The 22,454-nt window shown below is 46.6% G+C and overlaps 1 protein-coding gene across 3 annotated transcripts in view; it reads right to left on the bottom strand.

Annotated features, from left to right (window-relative positions):
* Positions 1-13,815, bottom strand: part of slc23a3 (solute carrier family 23 member 3) — an 80,356-nt gene extending 66,541 nt beyond the window's left edge. For all 3 annotated transcript variants that reach the window (XM_059647676.1, XM_059647678.1, XM_059647677.1), the window contains exons 1-2: positions 13,539-13,815; positions 9,659-9,819 (exon numbers count right to left, since the gene is read on the bottom strand). In XM_059647676.1, coding sequence (XP_059503659.1) covers positions 9,659-9,819; positions 13,539-13,649 — 272 coding nt within the window. In that variant the 5' untranslated portion in view covers positions 13,650-13,815. The remainder of the gene's footprint in view (positions 1-9,658; positions 9,820-13,538) is intronic.
* Between the last annotated feature and the right edge of the window lie 8,639 nt (positions 13,816-22,454).

The raw sequence follows: 22,454 nt of genomic DNA, 5'->3' as shown, positions 1-22,454 counted from the left end.
CTCTCACCTTAAAAACATGGCGACTAGTCTTCAAATCCCCAACCCTAGGGAAAAGACACTTGCCATTCACATTATCTGGACCCGGCATAATTTTATTAACCTCTATGTGGTCACTCCTCAACCTCCTACATCCCAGTGAATAAAATCCCAGCTAATCCAGTCTCTCCTTATAACTATGAACTTTCTATTTTTGGCAACATCCTGGTATATCTTCTCCAGTTTAATAATATTCTGCCTATTGCAAAGTGACAAGAACTGCACACTTTACTCCAGAAGAGGCCTCACCAACATCCTGTACAACCTGAGCATAATGTGCCAAATTCTACACTCGATGGCCTGAGCAATGAAGGCAAGCGTGCTAAATGCCTGTTTAACCAGTCTGCCAGTGTGTGACGCAAACATCAAAGAATTATGTATCAGAACTCCTAGGTCCCTCTGTTGAACAATACTATTCAAGGCTCTGCTTTTAATTGTTTAAGTCCTGTCCTTTTTTTTACAAAAATTGCAAAAAAAATGCATTTATCCAAATTAAACTCCAACTGCCACTCCTCACCCCATTGAGCCAATTGATCACCATCTCTTTGTAACCTTAGATAACCGTCTTCACTTCCTTGTAAGCCTGCACACTATTTTGATCCAAATAACCATCCAATGTCCCTCTTGAATGCCTCTATTGAACCTGCCCTCCACCACATTTCCAGGAAGTGCAGTCCAGATTCAAACCACCTGCTGTGTGAAAAATTTTTTTTCTCACATTATCTTTGCTTGTTCTGCGCATTGCTTTAAATCTATGCCCTCTCACTCTTAGTCCTGTTACAAGTGGGAATAGCTTCTCCTTATCTACTCAAGCCAGCCCACACATGATTTTGAAAACATTCATGAAATCACCTCTTAGCATCTTTCCCTCCAAGGAGAACAAGCCCATATTCCATGCACTTTTTCAAGTATTTCAAGGCTTTATGAGTATCTGCATGTATCTTTTATGGGGAGGTGGTGGCCTTGACGTATTATCACTGGACTATTAACCCAGAGACCCAGGTAATATCCTGGAGAGATAATGGGAACTGCAGATGCTGGAGATTCCAAGATAATAAAATGTGAGGCTGGATGAACACAGCAGGCCAAGCAGCATCTCAGGAGCACAAAAGCTGACGTTTCGGGCCTAGACCCTTCATCAGAGAAGGGTCTGATGAAGGGTCTAGGCCCGAAACGTCAGCTTTTGTGCTCCTGAGATGCTGCTTGGCCTGCTGTGTTCATCCAGCCTCACATTTTATTATCTTAATATCCTGGAGACCATTGTTTGAATCCCGGCATGGCAGATGCTGGAATTTGAATTCAAGTAAAAGGCTGGAATTAAGAATCTAATGATGACCATGAAACCGTTGTCAATTGTTGAGGAAAAACCCATTTGGTTCACTAATGTCTTTCAGGGAAGGAAACTGCCACCCTTATCTGGTATGGCCTACATGTGACTCTAGCCCCACAAGCAATGCAGTTGACTCTTAATTGTCCTCGAGGATGGGCAATAAATGTTGGCCGCATCCCTTGAATGAATTTTAAAAAGGATAATCAAAGTTGAAACATGCATATTTCTAATCATTAAGGATCTCAAGGATATGAGAAAATTGGAATTGAGGATTATCAGATCAGCAATGATCTTACTGAATAGCGAGCAGATTCAATGGGCTGGATAGCCTATCTTGCTCCTATGTTTTGTGGTCTTAAAGGTGAGAGATAAGCGGAGGTACATCTTAAATAAGGGAAAGGAAAGGACTTACACTTTTAGACCACTCTACCTGCCCCAGGCACATCCGGAGTTAGTCTCCAACCTCCCATTAACTCCTCAGTTGCTGCTATACAGGACTGGATGCTCTAATCTGTGCAAATAAAGATCCCACCTACAGCCATAAGATGGATGGGCAAGTGTTATTGCAGAGACATCATTCCTTCTATCTGGAAATCAATTGCGAATTGCAGAGAAAAAAGAATGAAAGATTTTATTTCCCACAGAAAAATGAGATGGCTGAAAATCTGGATCAGAAATCAACAGCTCATTGCAAAAGAAACCACGCAGCTACTGATGAGATTCCTGGGACAACATCTTGGCATCAGATTCATTAATAACATTTTCTCCAAGACAGCACAATGTCATTTTTGTTTATCCGCCCATGGGGTGTGAGTGTCTCCAGCTGGGCCAGCATTTGTTGCCCACCCTGAGAGAAAATTTGCAACAGGTAATTGAATTTTGGTCATTTACTGCTAAAGGAATGGAGTGTAAAAATGGGGAGGTGTTACTGCAAGTGTACAAGACATTGGTGAGACCTCACCTGGAGTATGGTGTAGTTGTAGGCCTCTTTCTTGAGGGAGAATGTTGTTACATTGGCGACAATTCAGAGGATGTTTAACTGGTTTGATTCCAGAGATGAAGGCCTTATTTTATGAGGAGAGATTGAATGGTTTAGGCCTACACTGGCTAGAGTTTAAAAGAATGAGAAGTGAACTAAATGCTGCTTTTTTGCCCCCTTTAATCATTCTTGAGATGATGGCATCACAGGCCAGGCAGCATTTGTTGTCCATCACTAATTGTTAAGTTTAGGCTCGACCACATTGCTGTGGGTCTGGAATTACACATAGGCCAGACCAGATAAGGATGGCAGTTTCCTTCTCAAAAGGTAATGAGTGAGTGAGATGGGTTTTTCCTGACAGTTGACACTCCATTCATGGTCATCATTAGGTTCTTAATTCCAGATATTTATTGAATTCAAATTCCACTACTTGCTGTGGCAGGATTCGAACCCAGGTCCCCAGAACATTACCTGGATCTCTGGATTAACAGTTTAGCAATAATACAACTAGGCCATTGCCTCCTTGTAACACTAAAGGGCTTTGATAAAGGAGATGTAGAATGGATAATTACTGGGCAATCTAGAAATGAGAAGTCATAGTTTTAGGATTAAGGATAACACATTCAAAATAGAGATGAGGAGAAATTACTTCTCTCAAAGGATCATGAATTTGCAGAATTCACTGCACCACAATGCAGTGAATGCTGGGGCATTGAGTAAATTTAAGTAGGAGGTAGGCAGATTTGTAATTAGTCATAGGTTGAAGGGTTATGGAGAGTCAGCAAGAAAGTGGAGTTGAGGCTGAGAAGATTGTACTAAATGGCAGAGCATTAGATTGGCTGAATGGCCCACTCCTGCTCCAAGGTATTACATTCATTTAAAGGTCTCAGGGTCCACTTTAACAGATTGATTGTAACAGTCATGGGGAGAGAAGCTGGACCACCATTGGACAATATTTCTATTATTTCTGGGTTGTAAAATCACTGACGAGATTAGTATTTATTGCCCCATCCCTAGTTGCCCCTTGAGAAGGTGATGGTGAGCTGCATTCTTGAACCACTGCAGTCCATGTGCTGTAGGTCAACCCACAATGCACTTAGGGAGGGAATTCCAGGATTTTGACCCAGGAAGTCTACAGAATTGTGAGGGGTACAGACAGGGTGGATAGCAAGAAGCTTTTTCCCAGAGTGGGGGACTCAATTACTAGGATCCATGAGTTCAAAGTGAGAGGAGGAAGGTTTAAGGGAGCTATGCGTGTTAAGTTCTTGCCGCAGTGGGTGGTGGGTCCCTAGAACGCGTTGCCAGCGGAGGTGGTAGACGCAGACACGTTAGCGTCTTTTAAGATATATCTGGACAGGTACATGGATGGGCAGGGAGCAAATGGACACAGGCCGTTAGAAAATAGATGACAGGTTAGACAGAGGACCTCGATTGGCACAGGCTTGGAGGGCCAAAGGGCCTGTTCCTGTGCTGTAATTTTCTTTGTTCTTTGCTCTATGAATGGCAATATCTTTCCACGTCAGAATGGTGAGTAACTTGTAGGTGATATGTTCCCATGTACCTGCCGCCCTTGTCCTTCTAGGTGGAAGTGGTTGTAGTTTTGGAAGATAATAAAATGTGAGGCTGGATGAACACAGCAGGCCAAGCAGCATCTCAGGAGAACAAAAGCTGATGTTTCGGGCCTAGACCCTTCATCAGAGAGGGGGATGGGGAGAGGGAACTGGAATAAATAGGGAGAGAGGGGGAGGCGGACCGAAGATGGAGAGTAAAGAAGATAGGTGGAGAGAGAATAGGTGGGGAGGTAGGGAGGGGATAGGTCAGTCTGGGGAAGACGGACAGGTCAAGGAGGTGGGATGAGGTTAGTAGGTAGGCGGGGGTGTGGCTTGGGGTGGGAGGAAGGGATGGGTGAGAGGAAGAACCGGTTAGGGAGGCAGAGACAGGTTGGACTGGTTTTGGGATGCAGTGGGTGGGGGGGAAGAGGTGGGCTGGTTGTGTGGTGCAGTGGGGGGAGGGGACGAACTGGGCTGGTTTAGGGATGCAGTAGGGGAAGGGGAGATTTTGAAACTGGTGAAGTCCACATTGATACCATTAGGCTGCAGGGTTCCCAGGCGGAATATGAGTTGCTGTTCCTGCAACCTTCGGGTGGCATCATTGTGGCACTGCAGGAGGCCCATGATGGACATGTCATCTAAAGAATGGGAGGGGGAGTGGAAATGGTTTGCGACTGGGAGGTGCAGTTGTTTGTTGCGAACTGAGCGGAGGTGTTCTGCAAAGCGGTCCCCAAGCCTCCGCTTGGTTTCCCCAATGTAGAGGAAGCCGCACCGGGTACAGTGGATGCAGTATGCCACATTGGCAGATGTGCAGGTGAGCCTCTGCTTAATGTGGAATGTCATCTTGGGGCCTGGGATAGGGGTGAGGGAGGAGGTGTGGGGGCAAGTGTAGCATTTCCTGCGGTTGCAGGGGAAGGTGCCGGGTGTGGTGGGGTCGGAGGGCAGTGGAGCGAACAAGGGAGTCACGGAGAGAGTGGTCTCTCCGGAAAGCAGACAGGGGTGGGGATGGAAAAATGTCTTGAGTGGTGGGCTCGGATTGTAGATGGCGGAAGTGTCGGAGGATGATGCGTTGTATCCGGAGGTTGGTAGGGTGGTGTGTGAGAATGAGGGGGATCCTCTTTGGGCGGTTGTGGCGGGGGCAGGGTGTGAGGGATGTGTTGCGGGAAATCCGGGAGACGCGGTCAAGGGCGTTCTCGATCACTGTGGGGGGAAAGTTGCGGTCCTTGAAGAACTCGGACATCTGGGATGTGCGGGAGTGGAATATCTTATCGTGGGAGCGGATGCGGCGGAGGTGGAGGAATTTGGAATAGGGGATGGAATTTTTGCAGGAGGGTGGGTGGGAGGAGGTGTATTCTAGGTAGCTGTGGGAGTCGGTGGGCTTGAAATGGACATCAGTTACAAGCTGGTTGCCTGAGATGGAGACTGAGATGTCCAGGAAGGTGAGGGATGTGCTCGAGATGGCCCAGGTGAACTGAAGGTTGAGGTGGAAGGTGTTGGTGAAGTGGGTGAACTGTTCGAGCTCCTCTGGGGAGCAAGAGGCGGCGCCGATACAGTCATCAATGTAACGGAGGAAGAGGTGGGGTTTGGGGCCTGTGTAGGTGCGGAAGAGGGACTGTTCCACGTAACCTACAAAGAGGCAGGCATAGCTGGGGCCCATGCGGGTGCCCATGGCCACCCCCTTAGTCTGTAGGAAGTGGGAGATAGTTTTGGGAACTATCTTTGAAGGATACTGCGTGAGCTGTGCAGTGCATCTTGTAGCTAGCATACAGGGTTGCCACTTTGCAGCGTGGAGTGAATGAATACTTAAGGTGGTCGATGTGGTTCCAATCGAGTTCCTGCTTTGTCCTGGATGACATTGTGCTTCTTGTTGGAGTTACACTCATCCAGGCAAGTAGGGAGTATCCCGCCACAGTCCTGGCATGTGCCTTCTAGATGGTGGACAGGCTTTGGGGTGCCAGGAGGTGAGCTACTTGCTGCAGAATTCCCAACATCTTTATATGGTGAGTCCAGTTGGGTTTCTGGTCACTGGCAACCCCTGGGATGTTGATAGTGGTGGATTTAGGGATAGTAATGCCATTGAATGTTGAGGGGTGGTGTTTAGATTGTCTCTAGTGGAGATGGACATAGCCTGGCATGTTTGTGGTATGAATGTTACTTGCCATTTGTCAGCCCAAACCTGGATACTATCCAGATCTTGAATGCATTTGAACATGGACTGCGGAGATAATGGGAACTGCAGATGCTGGAGAATCCAAGATAATAAAATGTGAGGCTGGATGAACGCAGCGGGCCAAGCAGCATCAAGCTTTTGTGCTCCTGAGATGCTGCTTGGCCTGCTGTGTTCATCCAGCCTCACATTTTATTATCTTGAACATGGACTGCTTCATTATTGGAGGATTTTCAAATGGTGCCAACTGTTGTGTATTTGTTGGCGAACATCCTCACTTCTGACGTTTGCCAGAGGGAAGGTCATTGATGAAGCAGCCGACGATCATTAATTAAGTTTGGAATGAAATAGTCTCAGTGATGGTGCCCATGTACAATCATTGATTGTAAAAACTTCTCTGGTTCACTGATGTCTTTTAAGGAGGGAAATCTGCCCTCCTTACCTGTTCTGGCATTCATGCAACTCCAGACACATAGCAATGTGGTTGCTTGTTTACTGCAGTGTGTTTAGCAAGCCACTCCAGTTCAACGGCACCAAGGGATGGGCAACAAATGTTCTTGCCAACAACACTCACGTTCCCATGAATGGATAAATGAAAAGCAAATAATTTACAATTTCAGATTGTGATTTTCTCATGGCTGAAATCTCAACCCTCCTCGTCTGATGGTATCCTAACATTTTCCTTTTTCTTTTTCAAGGTGCAGAGGACATTTACCAGGGTGTTGCTTGGAATGGAGGAAAGGTCTTACAAGGAAACATTGAGAGTGCTAGGGCTTTTCTCCTTAGAATGACAAAGGATAAGAGGTGACTTGAAAGAGGTGTACAAAATGACCAGAGGTATAGATAGACTGGGCAGCCAGAGACTTTTTCCCGGGGTGGAGGTAGCTGTTACGAGGGGGCGTAGTTTTAAAGTGAGTGGAGGTAGATAGAGGGGAGACGTCAGAGGTAGGTTCTTTACTCAGAGAGTGGTTGGGATGTGGGAGCATTACCAGAGAGGATAGTGGAGTTGGCCTCATTAGGGTCATGTAAGTGGCCATTAGATAGGCATATGGATGATAGTATAAGGTAGGGGTGGAGGTTAGATAGACCTTGGGATTAGGTAAAATTCGGCACAACATAGTGAGCTGAAGGCCTGTGCTGTGCTGTTCTGCTCTACACTCTACGCTCTACGCTCTGACTGCTTGCTTGTATTTGAAGGATCCAGCAGAATGTTTATTGCAGCCCACTGTGATTCACAAAGTTTAGATATTCAGGCAGGGGCGTGCCTGGGATGGTTCTTTACACAAGAGGGTGGTGGGCACCTGGAACGCGTTGCCAGTGGAGGTGGTAGCAGCAGACACGTTAGCGTCATTTAAGATATATTTGGACAGGTACATGGATGGGCAGGGAGCAAATGGACACAGACCGTTAGAAAATAGATGACAGGTTAGACAGAGGATCTTGATTGGCGCAGGCTTGGAGGGCCGAAGGGCCTGTTCCTGTGCTGTAGGTTTCTTTGTTCTTCGTTCTTTGTATAAGTGCATTCCATTACAAATGCTTTCATGAGCATGTCATGCTTCAAGTGACTACAGTTAAGCTGGAGTCTGAGAATGTCATACCCTCAGGTCACATTCTATGGTACAGCGATAATGCCATGGGCATATACCTTAAAGGTATACCGACATACCAACTTTGAGACTTAACACAACAAGCCCTACAGGAGCATGCCATTTGATATTCACCTTCCACCCCTTTTTTGTTGTTTAAGGGCCTGTGACACCCTTAACATTTTCTAGTTCTGATGAGCCTGAACTGTGAATTCTGCTTTCTCTCTCTACAAAATGCTACCCGACCTGCTGAGCATTTCCAGCATTTTCAGCTCACATTTCAGATGCCCACCTTCTGCAGTTTTATTTGGAAGCTCCCAAGACACTGTGACCTTTTGTGTGTGACCGCTCCAGATCTTCTGCTGCCTTCTGCATTGAAGAATTTTCCCTAGAACAGCCAGGGCCTAATTATAACATGATGCCTCCTCATTTTGGACTAAGCCCCTCTCTCCTGGAGAATATGGTTTATTACCAACTATCATTTTTATAATCTTAAACATCTCTCCAATTATACCGATAGGAATTACACAGAAACATAGAAAATAGGAGCAGGAGTAGGCCATTCAGCCCTTCAAACCTGCTCCACCATTCAATATGATCATGGCTGATGATCCAAACCAGGCCCCTTTTCACACTTTCTCCCCAGTCTTTGATCTCTTTATCCCCAATAGCTAACCCCTTCTTGAAAACACTCAATATTTTGTCTTCAGCTGTGTGTCAGAGAATTCTACAGGCTCAACGCTCTCTAGGTGAAGAAATTTCTCCTTATCTTAGGACTACCCCATATCTTTAAACTGTGACACCTTGTTCTGGACTCCCCAGTCATCAGGAACATCAGTCCCATGTTTAGCCAGTCTAGCCCTGTTAGAATTTTACAGGTTTCTATTAGATCTCCTCTCATTCTTCTAAACTCCAGTGAATACAGTCCTAACTGATGCAGTCTTTCCTCATACACTAATCCTGTCATCCCAGGAATCAATCCGGTCACCTTTTTTTGCATTCCCTCCAACGGCAGAACATTTTTCCTCCGGTAAGGAGACCAAAACTGTGTACAAAATTACATGATAACAAAGCGTGGAGCTGGATGAACACAGCAGGCCAAGCAGCATCTCAGGAGCACAAAAGCTGACGTTTCGGGCCTAGACCCTTCATCAGAGAGCTTCATCAGATACAAAATTACAGTGTGGTTTCACCAAGGCCCAGTATATTTGCAGCAAGACATCCCTGTTCCTGTACTCAAATCTCCTCACTATGAAAGTCAACATACCATTTGCCCTCCTCACATCCTCTTGTAGCTACATGTTTCTTGTCAGTGATTGGTATACAAGGACACCCAGGTCTCATTGCACATTTCCCTTTCTCAATCTGTCACCTCTCAGATATTTACCTGCCTTCTTGTTTTTGATACAAAAGTGGATAACCTCACATTCATCCACATTATACTTCATTTACCTTGCAGTTGCTTGGTCAATCAATTTGTCCAAACAATGCTGCTGCACCCTCCTTACAGCTTACCCTGCCAACCAGCCTTGTGTCAACTCCAAACTTGTAGAAAATATCTTAAAGTTCTCTCATCCAAATCCTTGATGTATATAGTGAATAGCTCAGGCCCATAACTGATTCCTGTGAACCCCACTGCTGCCTACTCTTTGTTTCGCATCATCATGGAATGCCTACTGTGTGAAAAGAAGCCATTCAGCCCATCGAGACTGCTCTGCACCCTCTGAAGACCACCCCACCCAGACCCAGTATTTCCCATGGCCAATCCACCCAGACTGCACATCTTCGTGACCGTGGGAGGAAACCCATGGGGAGAATGTGCAAACTCTACACAGTGAGTCACCCCAGGCATGGAACCGAACCCAGGTCCATGGCATTGTGAGACAGCAGTGCTAACTGCTGCCCCATGTCAGTACACCACCCCCTGTTCCATGTGAATTAGTTTTATGGGCTAATCTGTAAAGTGGGGCCTCACGAATGGCAGCAATGAGCATTTGAAAACTTGCTTACCTGCTGCCCAAGGTGGTTTGCAGCAAAGTGGAGATGCCAGAGGCAAAGAGGCTAGTAGCCATGAATTGGTAGCCATGTTGGCGGGCAATCTGGTTTGATGGGAGGGCATCAATGAGGAGACAGTGGACAGTCTGCAGGAGGGCTGTCTGCACCAACACATGCTGGGGATAGAGAAGGAGAAAGTGGTTAGGAAGGCCGAACAACAAACATCTTATAGCCCCTTTTCAACTCACCTGTTAATGCAGTAAATCCCACCAAGGCAGTTTTAACCACGCATTCGAACAAAGGTTGATTCACAGCCATGTACCATTGGGGTAGGTCATAGAGTCACTACAACACAAAACCTCCATGGACCGGTACTTTCCTGGGTGGAGCGGCCACTCTCTCCAGTGACCCTGATGATCCAAGCCTAGCATCAAGAAACCCAAGCAAAGCCAGAAACAATGGGACAGAGTCAGAAGTCACACGACAACAGGTTATAGAACATAGAACATAGAAAAGTACAGCACAGCACAGGCCCTTTGGTCCACGATGTTGTGCCGTGGAATAATCCTAATCCAAAATAAAATAACCTAACCTACATTCCCCTCAATTCACTGCTGTCCATGTGCATGTCCAGCAGTCGCTTAAATGTCACTAATGACTCCGCTTCCACGACTACCACTGGCAAACTATTCCATGCTCTCACAACTCTCTGGGTGAAGAACCTCCTCTGACGTCTCCTCTATACCTTCCTCCTAACAACTTAAAACTATGACCCCTCGTGGCAGTCAATCCTGCCCTGGGGAAAAGTCTCTGGCTATTGACTCTATCCATGCCTCTCATTACCTTGTACACCTCGATCAGGTCACCTCTCTTCCTCCTTCTCTCCAGAGAGAAAAGTCCGAGCTCAGTCAACCTCTCCTCATAAGACAAGCCCTCCACTCCAGGCAGCATCCTGGTAAACCTCCTTTGCACCCTCTCCAAAGCCTCCACATTTTTCCTATAATAGGGCGACTGGAACTGGACACAATATTCCAAGTGTGGTCTCACCAGGGTTTTGTAGAGCTGCAGCATAACCTCGCGGCTCTTAATCTCGATCCCCCTGTTAATGAAAGCCAAAACACCATATGCTTTCTTAACAACCTTATCCACCTGGGTGGCAACTTTGAGGGAGCTATGCACTTGAACACCAAGATCCCGCTGTTCCTCCACACTGCCGAGAATCCTGCCTTTAATCCTATATTCAGCATTTAAGTTCGACCTTCCAAAATGCATCACTTTGCATTTATCCAGGTTGAACTCCATCTGCCATTTCTCAATCCAGCGCTGCATACTGCCAACGTCTCGCTGAAGCCTGCAATAGCCCTCGATGCTATCAACGGCACCTCCAACCTTTGTGTCATCAGCAAACATACTAACCCACCCCTCAACCTCCTCATCCAAGTCATTTATAAAAACTACAAAGAGCAGAGGCCCAAGAACAGAGCCCTGCGGGACACCACTCAGCACTGACCTCCAGGCAGAATACTTACCATCTACAACCACTCTGCCTCCTGTCAGCCAACCAATTCTGAATCCAGACAGCCAAATCACCCTGTATCCCATACCTCCTGACTTTATGAATGAAAATTCATTCATTGGTTATAACCCAACAGGTTTATTTGGTATCACAGAAACTTTCGGAATGCAGCCCCTTTGTCAGGTGCGGTGAGAGAGCAGGGCACACAGACACAGAGTTAATAGGCAGAGAGGTCAAGGGCACAGAGATCAAAAGATCATACAACTGGTGTGAGTGGGGTGTCAGATGATAAGGCTCTGCAGGTGACCAAGAGTGTTAGATGGTGAGTAAAGCGTTCTTAAAGTCAATGTTAGTGCTGTGCTGTCATGACACTTAGGCAGAACCATAGGAATATACAAATGGTCAGACACTGTATTGTAGGTGTGAGGCTTTGTTCAGAATCTGTCTCAGAGTTTTATCCTGGAATCAGGCTGGTTCGATTCCAAAAGCAGGATTTGAGAAGATGCCACACTGACTGATCAAGACTACAAATTGTGTGTTTTTTGAACGAGAGTGCGTGTGGGCAAGAGTATGTGTGTGAGGGAGGGCCTATGTGAAGGTGTCTTGGGAATAATACAGAAAAACTTGCCACAATTTGCAGTCAGACCTAACATAAAGGCTTATCATCCCAGCTCGAGGGCAGCTCTGCAGGAGCTCTTCAGGGTAGTGTCCTAGGCCCAAGCATCATCAGCTCCATCGCCAATGCTCAGTAGCAGCAGGTACCATTCAAGCTCAATCAAAACTCCACATGCAGCTGCTACAAGGATGCTTGGGTGGCAACCAGCGTTAGCATGCATGTCACAGCATTGACTTCCAGTTCCACTGCCATACACAGAAATCAGAAACCTGCACTGTCCAAAAGAAAGTTAGACAGAATATTGGTACCACCTACAAGGTACACTGCAGAAACTCACTGGGGCTCCTTAGACAGCACCGTCCAAACCCACCACCACTGCCATCCAGAAGGACAAGGGCAGCAGATACTTGGGAACACCAACCCCTGCAAATTCCCCTCCAAGCCACTCACCATCCTGACTTGGAAACATATCATCCTTCCTTCTGGTCAAAATCCTGGAACTTCTTCCCTAATAGAACCGGACAGGATGGTATTCCTGTACCCCATGGAACCCAATAGTTCAGAATGGCAACACACCACCACCTTCTCTTGGGCAGCTAATGCTGGCAGAATATATAATGCCCACATCTCATAAATGACTTTGAGTTTATAATCAGATCTGCTATTGAATGGTAGAGTATGTTCAAGGGGCTGAACGACCTTATCCTGTTCCTGATTTGTATGTTCCATAGCCAATGAGGTAGCTTAAAAGGGCACTCATTTTAATGAATGTGGGAAACTTGACCCTTATTTGGTGCACAGCAAGATCCCGCAACCTAAGCTCCAGCACTAAGGAGTGCTGACCTTGAACATGATGAAGCTAATTTCTCCTAAACACTCAAAATCCTTTCAGCTGCACGGGAGGGATCCCAGGAATGTCATGTGTGCAACTCTACCCAAGCATTAAGTCAAATGTTATTCAGTAATCGCAGGGTGAATTATTACAAGCCTGGTAAGTAACCAAAAATTCAGAGCAATACATACACCGTAAAGACAATAAAAGAAGAAATCACAGCCTTACAGTCAACAGCAATGACTTCTGTTTGCATAGCACCTATGAAGTAGAAAAAATTCCCAAGACACAATACACTAGCATTACTAATCATGGTCAGGCACCAAATTGTGTAATAACATATTAGGGCAGGTGACCAAACATGCAGCTCAAAATGAGCATTTTAAGAAAGATCCAACGTATGCACCCCACCTTCTAGCTGTCAAACCATCCACCCCCGACATTCAGTGGCTGCAAGGTGTTACATCTACAAGATGAACAGCAGAAATTCACAAGGCTCCTCAGATGCCTTCCGAGCCCACGGCCTCCCCCGTCTAAGAGACCAAGGGCAGCAGACCACTGGGAAATCCACCACCCACCCTTCAAGTCCCCCTTACAGTTGCGGTCCATCCTGACTGGGAAATGCGTCACTGTTCCTTCACCCCGCAAGATCAAAATATTGGAATGCCCTCCCTAACAGCTCTGTGATTGTCCCTACGCACCGAGGGCTGCAACTGTTCAAGGAGGCCCATTCTTCATCACCTCTTGAAGGGCAGTTATAGATGGGGCAATAAGTGCTGGTCCAGGAAGCGACGCCTTGGGTGGACAGAAAACAAAGATGCAAAGCAACAACAGAGTTTCGGGGGAAGTTTACAAAGTTTAGCCCCTGGATTTTAACACTGAGTGGTGGAGTGATAGGAGCCGGGGTGTGCACATGGGGACTCTCCCCTACCTGCACTGCAAACAAAATGCTGAGGATCCAGGGAGGTCGCCGGTGAAAGGGGTATCTCGCAATCTCAGCCTCCCTCTTTGGGCCTTGTTCTGGGCTTCGACAGTCTTCCATGTGTCCGGGCTAATCATCGGCCCACCTCCTGACACCTCAGTGGGACCCTGACGTCGTTTGCTCGCCACACAATTCTCACGTCTATACAAGACTGAGTCTGGGAGGTGAAGAGAGAATGACAGTGAGAGAGAGAAAGAGAGAAATGAGAGACAGATCTCCTGAGTAGCAGAATGAAGTCTGTTTGACCTTTGGCTGTTCAGTGTTGGGATCAGTCCGGAATAAATTTAATATTAACCCAGGTGATCCGACTGGATAACCTCTGCTTATGTTAATGGTCATTAGAGGCATCGTTAGTTTGCACTTTTTGTCTGATTAACTATATCAGAATTACAGCCAAATAATGAGCATTGTCTCTGGCTGTGCCCCTGTTTTCAATTTATCTTCCATATCAGAGCTACCAAAGTTATCTGCAACTTGGCAATTGGGCAGCTTTTAGCTGTAAACTGATTAGACTTTAGCTACTGCTTCAGACCTCTCAACTACTACAGCTATTTACATTAAGACTGTCCTATTAACACAGTAGAAAGGTATCCAAACCAATGTTGAAATCGAGATGAATGTGTAAGTATTACAAGGGGTGGCCAAATTCTTGTCCAATTTGAGATAATAAAATGTGAGGCTGGATGAACACAGCAGACCAAGCAGCATCTCAGGAGCACAAAAGCTGACGTTTCGGGCCTAGACCCTTCATCAGAGAGGGGGATGGGGAGAGGGTTCTGGAATAAATAGGGAGAGAGGGGGAGGCGAACCGAAGATGGAGAGAAAAGAAGATAGGTGGAGAGGAGAGTATAGGTGGGGAGGTAGGGAGGGGATAGGTCAGTCCAGGGAAGACGGACAGGTCAAGGAGGTGGGATGAGGTTAGTAGGTAGATGGGGGTGCGGCTTGGGGTGGGAGGAAGGGATGGGTGAGAGGAAGAACCAGTTAGGGAGGCAGAGACAGGTTGGACTGGTTTTGGGATGCAGTGGGTGGAGGGGAAGAGCTGGGCTGGTTGTGTGGTGCAGTGGGGGGAGGGGACGAACTGGGCTGGTTTTGGGATGCAGTGGGGGAAGGGGAGATTTTGAAGCTGGTGAAGTCCACATTGATGCCATTAGGCTGCAGGGTTCCCAAGCAGAATATGAGTTGCTGTTCCTGCAACCTTCGGGTGGCATCATTGTGGCAGTGCAGGAGGCCCATGATGGACATGTCATCTAGAGAATGGGAAGGGGAGTGGAAATGGTTTGTGACTGGGAGGTGCAGTTGTTTGTTGCGAACCGAGCGGAGGTGTTCTGCAAAGAGGTCCCCAAGCCTCCGCTTGGTTTCCCCAATGTAGAGGAAGCCACACCGGGTAAAGTGGATACAGTATACCACATTGGCAGATGTGCATCCTATTAAGATCAAACTAACCCGAATGCCCTACATTATACTATCATCCATGTACCTATCCAAGAGTCGCTTAGATGTCCCGATTATATCCACTCCCCCTCCCATTCTTTAGATGACATGTCCATCATGGGCCTCCTGCAGTGCCACAATGATGCCACCTGAAGGTTGCAGGAACAGCAACTCATATTCCGCTTGGGAACCCTGCAGCCTAATGGTATCAATGTGGACTTCACCAGCTTCAAAATCTCTCCTTCCCCCACCGCATCCCAAAACCAGCCCAGTTCGTCCCCTCCCCCCACTGCACCACACAACCAGCCCAGCTCTTCCCCCCCACCCACTGCATCCCAAAACCAGTCCAGCCTGTCTCTGCCTCCCTAACCAGTTCTTCCTCTCACCCATCCCTTCCTCCCACCCCAAGCCACACCCCCAGCTACCTACTAACCTCATCCCACCTCCTTGACCTGTCCGTCTTCCCTGGACTGACCTATCCCCTCCCTACCTCCCCACCTATACTCTCTCCACCTATCTTCTTTACTCTCCATCTTTGGTCCGCCTCCCCCTCTCTCCCTATTTATTCCAGTTCCCTCTCCCCATCCCCCTCTCTGATGAAGGGTCTAGGCCCGAAACGTCAGCTTTTGTGCTCCTGAGATGCTGCTTGGCCTGCTGTGTTCATCCAGCCTCACGTTTTATTAGCTTGGAATTCTCCAGCATCTGCAGTTCCCATTATCTCTTGTCCAATTTGCCTTGTTTTAAGGAACATTTTAAAGTGGGGGGCGGGGGTAGGGAAGGCAAGGGATGGAGAGTTCAGAGGAAGGAATTCTGGAGTTTGGGATTGAGGCAGCTGAAAGCGTGGCCACCAATGGTGAAGTGATGTAAGTCAAGGAAATGCTGGAGGCCTGAGTCGATGGAGTGTGGATATCTCTAAGTTTTACTATGTAAAGGAGGTTTTTGGGGGTAGAGAGAGGGGCAGGAGCAGTGAGTGAGGAGGTGAGACTAGGCAAAGAGCCATTGGTCATCATAAAGTTCAGGGTAATGGATTAAAACCAAAAAAACATAGAACATAGAACAGTACAGGCCCTTCGGCCCATGATGTTGTGCCAATCTATTATCCTATTAAGATCAAACTAACCCGAATGCCCTACATTATACTATCATCCATGTACCTATCCAAGAGTCGCTTCGATGTCCCGATTATATCTGACTCCACTACCACTGCCGGCAGCACTTTTGCCATGCCCACCACTCTGTGTGAAGAACCTAGCTCTGACATGTCCCCTGCATCTTCTTCCGATCACCTTAATATTATGCCCTCTTGTATTAGTCATTTCCCCCTTGGGATAAAATCTCTGACTATCCACTCTATCTATGCCTCTCATCATCTTGTACACCTCTATCAAGTCACCTCTCATCCCTCTTTGTTCCAATGAGAAAAGCCCTAGCTCCCTCAACCTTTCCTCATAAGACCTGCCCTCCAGTCCAGGCAGCATTCTGGTAAATCTCCTCTGCACCCTCTCTAAAGCTACCACATCCTTCCTATAATGAGGTGACCAGGACTGAACACAATATCCCAAGTATGGTCTAACCAGAGTTTTATAGAGCTGCAGCATAACCTCACGGCTCTTAAACTCAATTCTCCTGCCAAGCCAACGCACCATATGCCTCCTTTACAACCCTGTCAACTTGGGTAACAACTTTGATGAATTTTATGGACTTGAACTCTAAGATCCCCCTGTTCCTCCACTCTGCTGAGAATCCTGCCATTAACCCTGTATTCTGCATTCAAATTTGACCTTCCAAAATGAATCACTTCACACTTTTCTCGGTTGAATCCCATCTGCCACTTCTTTGCTCAGCTCAGTATCCTGCAAATGTCCCATGGCACCCATGATGGGATTCAACCTAGAAAAGTGTGAAGTGATTCATTTTGGAAGATCGAATTTGAATATCCACAGCTCCGCCAACCTTTGTGTCATCAGCAAACTTACTAACCCACCCTTCCACTTCCTCATCCAAGACATTTATAAAAATTACAAAGAGCAGGAGCCCCTGAACAGATCCCTGCAGAATACTACTGCTATCGAGCTCCAGGCTGACACCTTCCATCTACTACCACCCTCTGTCTTCTATTGGATAGCCAATTCTGTATCCAGACAGCCAAATTTCCCTGAATCCTATGCCTCCTTACTTTCTGAATAAGCCTATCATGGGAAGCCCTATCACATGCCTTGCTAAAGTCCATAAACACCGCATCCTCTGCTCTGTCTTCATCACATCCTCAAACAATTTAATAATACTTGTGAGGCATGACCTGTCCCTCACAAAGCCATGCTGACTATTTCTAATCAAACTGTGCTTTTTCAAAGAAACATAAATACAATCTCTCAGAATCCTGTCCAATAATTTGCCCACCACAGAAGTAAGACTGACTGGTCTGTAATTTCTGAGATTATCCTTATTCCCTTTCTTGAACAAAGGAATGACATTTGCCACCCTCCAATCATCTGGCACTACTCCAGTGGACAGTGAGGACGCAGAGATCATCGCCAAAGGTTACTGAATGACGTGGAATATAAAGAAAGAATTGAGATCTAACAAGGTTGAGGACAAGGAGGGCAATTAGGAAGCTGAAAATGGACCTGGAGGAGATTGCAATAGCCTTCCTGCCACTTCCCATTAACAAATGAGACCACGTAGCCCTTCTTGGCTGATAACAGAGCTGGTAATTGGAGTGATGTATGGTGGCAGTCATGGAGGGGAGAGAACATAGAACGTAGAAAAATACAGCGCAGAACAGGCCCTTCGGCCCTCGATGTTGCGCCGACCTGTGAACATATCTAACCCCATCCCCCTACACTATCCCATCATTATCCATATGCTTATCCCAGGACTGTTTAAATGCCCCTAATGTGGCTGAATTAACTACATTGGCAGGCAGGGCGTTCCACGCCCTGAACACTCTCTGAGTAAAGAACCTGCCTCTGACATCTGTCTTAAATCTTTCACCCCTCAATTGGCAGCTATGACCCCTTGTACAAGCCGACATCATGACCCTAGGAAAAAGACTCTCACTGTCCAGCCTATCTAATCCTCTGAACATCTTAGAACATAGAACATAGAAAAGTACAGCACAGTACTGGCCCTTCAGCCTACGATGTTTTGCCGTGGATTAATCCTAATCCAAAAATAAAATAACCTAATCTACATTCCCCTCAATTCACCGCTGTCCATGTCCAGCAGTCGCTTAAATGTCACTAATGACTCTGCTTCCACGACTACCACTGGCAAACTATTCCATGCGCTCACAACTCTCTGGGTGAAGAACCTCCCTCTGACGTCTCCTCTATACCTTCCTCCTAACACCTTAAAACTATGACCCCTCGTGGCAGTCAATCCTGCCCTGGGGAAAAGTCTCTGGCTATCGACTCTAACCATGCCTCTCATTACCTTGTACACCTCGATCAGGTCACCTCTCTTCCTCCTTCTCTCCAGAAGAAAAGTCCGAGCTCAGTCAACCTCTCCTTGTAAGACAAGCCCTCCACTCCAGGCAGCATCCTGGTAAACCTCCTTTGCACCCTCTCCAAAGCCTCCACATTTTTCCTATAATAGGGCGACTGGAACTGGACATAATATTCCAAGTGTTGTCTCACCAGGGTTCTGTAGAGCTGCAGCGTAACCTCGCGGCTCTTAAACTCGATCCCCCTGTTAATGAAAGCCAAAACACCATATGCTTTCTTAACAACCTTATCCACCTGGGTGGCAACTTTGAGGGAGTAAAAAGTCCGAGTGCAGTCAACCTCTTGTATGTCTCTATTAAGTCCCCTCTTAGCCTCCTTCTCTCCAATGAGAACAGACCCAAATCCCTCAGCCTTTCTTCATAGGGCCTGCACTCCAGACCAGGCAACATCCTGGTAAATCTCCTCTGCATCTTTTCCAATGCTTCGACATCCTTCCTGTAATGGGGTGACCAGAACTGCATGCAATATTCCAAATGAGGCCGCACTAGCATTTTGTACGGTTGCAGCATGACATCACGGCTCTGGAACTCAATCCCTCTACCAATAAAACCGAACGCACCATAAGCCTTCTTAACAGCACTATCAACCTGGGTGGCAACTTTCAGGGATCTACGTACGTGGACACCAAGATCCCTCTGCACATCTACACTACCAAGAATCTTTCCATTGACCCAGTATTTTGCCTTCCTATTATTCTTCTCAAAGTGAATCACCTCACACTTATCTGCATTGAACTCCATTTGCCACCTTTCAGCCTAATTCTGCAGTTTACCCAAGTCTCCCTGCAACATTATTCCACGCTGTCTACCACTCCACCGACTTTAGTGCCTTCTGCAAACTTACTAACCCATCCACTTATGCCTGCGTCCAAGTGATTTATAAAAATGACTTCTGAAGGGATGAGGTTGCTGCGTAACAGCACTTTATTGCATTGGCATCTAAAGTTTGAGAGGAAGTGAGTAACAAAGCTTCAGCACCGTTCGCACCTCCTCAGAGACTAAAGCAATCCATGTCTAAACGATGAAGGACGAGGCAAATGGCATTAACTTCACGCAATGACCAGTTCCAATCAGAGACAATGTAACCATTGCCCCTCACAAACAATGGTGTTACCATCACTTAAAACACCACTATCAGCAGTTGGCGGCTGTATAAAAACCAAATGAACTGCAGACGGTGTAAATCAGAAACAAAAACTGAAGTTGCTGGAAAAGTTCTGCAGATGTGGCAGCATCTGTGAAGAGAAGTCAGAGTTAATGTTTCAGGTCTGGGGAAGGGTCACTGGACCGAAAATGTTAACATTGATTTTTTCTTCATAGATGCTGCCAGACCTGCTGAGCTTTTCCAGCAACTTCTGTTTTTGGATATTGGAGGCTATCATTGACAAACACTGGAGCTACAAGAGCAAGTCAGAAGCTAGGAATACTGCAATGCAATGTGGTAACTCACCTCCTGACTCCCCAAAGCCTGTCCACCATCTACAAGGCACAAGTCAGGAGTGTGATGGAATACTGCCCACTTGCCTGGATGGGTGCAGCCCCAACAACACTCCAGAAGCTTGACACCACCCAGGACAAAGCAGTCCACTTGATTAGCGCCACATCCACAAACATCCACTCCCTCGTCCACCAACCCTCAGCAGCAGTAGTGTGTACTAACTACAAGTTAGAAATTCACCAAAGATCCTCAGGCAGCACCTTTCAAACCCACACCCACTTCCATGTAGAAGGACAAGAGCAGCAGAATCATGGGAACCTCACCCCCTGCAACTCTCCCTCCAAGCTACTCACCATCCTGACTTGGGAATACATGGCTGTTCCTTCAGTGTCACTGGATCAAAATCCTGAAATTCCCTCCCTCATGGCATTGTCTACCTCCAACACATAGACTGCAAAGGTTCAAGAAAGCAGCTCGTCACCACCTTCTCAAGGGGGCAACTAGGCACGGTTAATAAATGCTGGGCCCAGCCAGTGACACCCAAGTCCCATGAGTCATTTAATAAACTTGGAACTTGGAATAATGACACAGAAGCAGGCCACTGGATTTTTCCATCAGTGCCAGCTGAAGATGAGCCCTATTCAACTTTCAAATATGCAATTGTCCATTTAAATAATATGGGGATATAGGTTCAGATCCCATCATGGTCCCTGCTGGTATTTAAATTCAATTGCTAAATCTAGAACGTAAAACAGTACTGAAGTCTGTTGTAGCCAACCTCACTTGTTACTAAAGTTTCATTCAGTTCATTAATATGGTTTGGGGGTAGAAATCTGCCATCTTTATCTGGTCTGACCGACATTGCATTAAACAAAATCCTTCAGGGAATCGGCTGGGATTATGATCCGGTGACGGTGAGGGAATGGGAACATATTTCCAAGTCAGGATGGTGAGGTGCTTGGAGCAGAACTTGCCAGTGTTTGTATTCCCATGTATCTGCGGCCCTTGTCCTTCAAGATGGTAGAGGTCGTGGGTTTGAAAAATGCTGTAGGAGGAGCATTACTGCAATGCACCTTCGAGATTTGATTCCATGACTGCAGCAAAATGGTTGACTCTTTACTGCCCTCAAGGCAACTAGAGACAGGTAATGAATGCTGGCCCAGCCAGAGATGCCCAAATTCCTTCAATGAACAAAATTTGAGTGAATTACAAACCAGCCTTCCTGCCAAATGAGCTAACACGATGGGGATGATAGAAGGTCCTGGGCCATATGGCACTAGTTACTTTGTCCCTGATGATACCATGATTCTGAAGCGTCGCTACAGTCTGGATGAGTTTTTGCATCATGATTCATGACTTTGCAAGACTTTGATGATAGATGGAAGATGCTTTCATTGTTGATCCCTCCACCTTGATATTTATTATGAGGCTCAATTATGAGATCAAATGACATCTACATTTCTCATGTTCACACCATCTGCCAGTGTGTCCCTTATTATCTTCCCATTTTGAAAGCAACTAATGTCTATATCAGAACACTGACATCCTCACTCCCCACCACCACTGACCTTAGTTCAGGATCCAGAGAGAATTAATGACACACAAGGAGACCATTCAGCCCCTCTGTGTCTGTGTTGGGTTACAAAATACTAATCAAGTGTAAACTCACCTTCCTGTCTGTCACAGCTCTCCAGGTGTGTGTCCAATTCTTTCTTTCTATCTCTCTCTCTCTCTCTCTCTCAAGGATGAAGATTTTAAGAAGGTTGTACTCCTCTGTTGCAATCGCATTGGTGGCTTTGTCAGCCCTTCCTGTGACTGACGGCTTTTCTCACAGATGGTTCAAGAGAAGGTGTAACCATTGTTAGCAGTTAGATATATCCTTACCTTCCTCAGGTTGACATCCAAGAACTTTGTAAGTACACCCGATGGATAACAAAAAGAAAAGATTTTCTCACATCCCTTTCATCATTCTACCAATTTGCTTTCCTTAATAGGCAGGACATACTTGCATTGGAAGCAGTTGCAGCAGTTTCATTTGCCTAATATGAAAGGGGTTGTCTTATGAGAAAGGTCAAACAGGTTGGACCTAAATGTAGCGATAGTAGGAACTGCCGATGTTGGAGTTAGAGATAACACAGTGTGGAGCTGGAGGAACGCAGCAGGCCAGGCAGCATCAGAGGAGCAGGAAAGCTGATGTTTCAGTTCAGGACCTTTCTTCAGAAATCGGGCCAGAAATTTGACATCACACAAGCTTTCGGAGCGCTGCTCCTTCCTCGGCTATGGGAGGATCCGTGGTTGAAAGCTAGTGAGCTCAAATAAATCTGTTGGACCATCACCTGGTGTCATGTGATTTTGGGCTTTGTCCAACCCAGTCCAACACCAGCACATCTGCCATTCAGGAGGGCAGTTAAGAGCAGCCACATTGCTGTGGGTCTGGAGTCACATTCGTGAACCAGATCGGTTCTTCTAACAGTCAACAGTCATCATTAGT

Source organism: Stegostoma tigrinum, chromosome 7 (assembly GCF_030684315.1).
Source record: "Stegostoma tigrinum isolate sSteTig4 chromosome 7, sSteTig4.hap1, whole genome shotgun sequence".
Lineage (NCBI taxonomy): Eukaryota > Metazoa > Chordata > Chondrichthyes > Orectolobiformes > Stegostomatidae > Stegostoma > Stegostoma tigrinum.
This window is presented reverse-complemented; position numbering and strand designations above follow the sequence as displayed.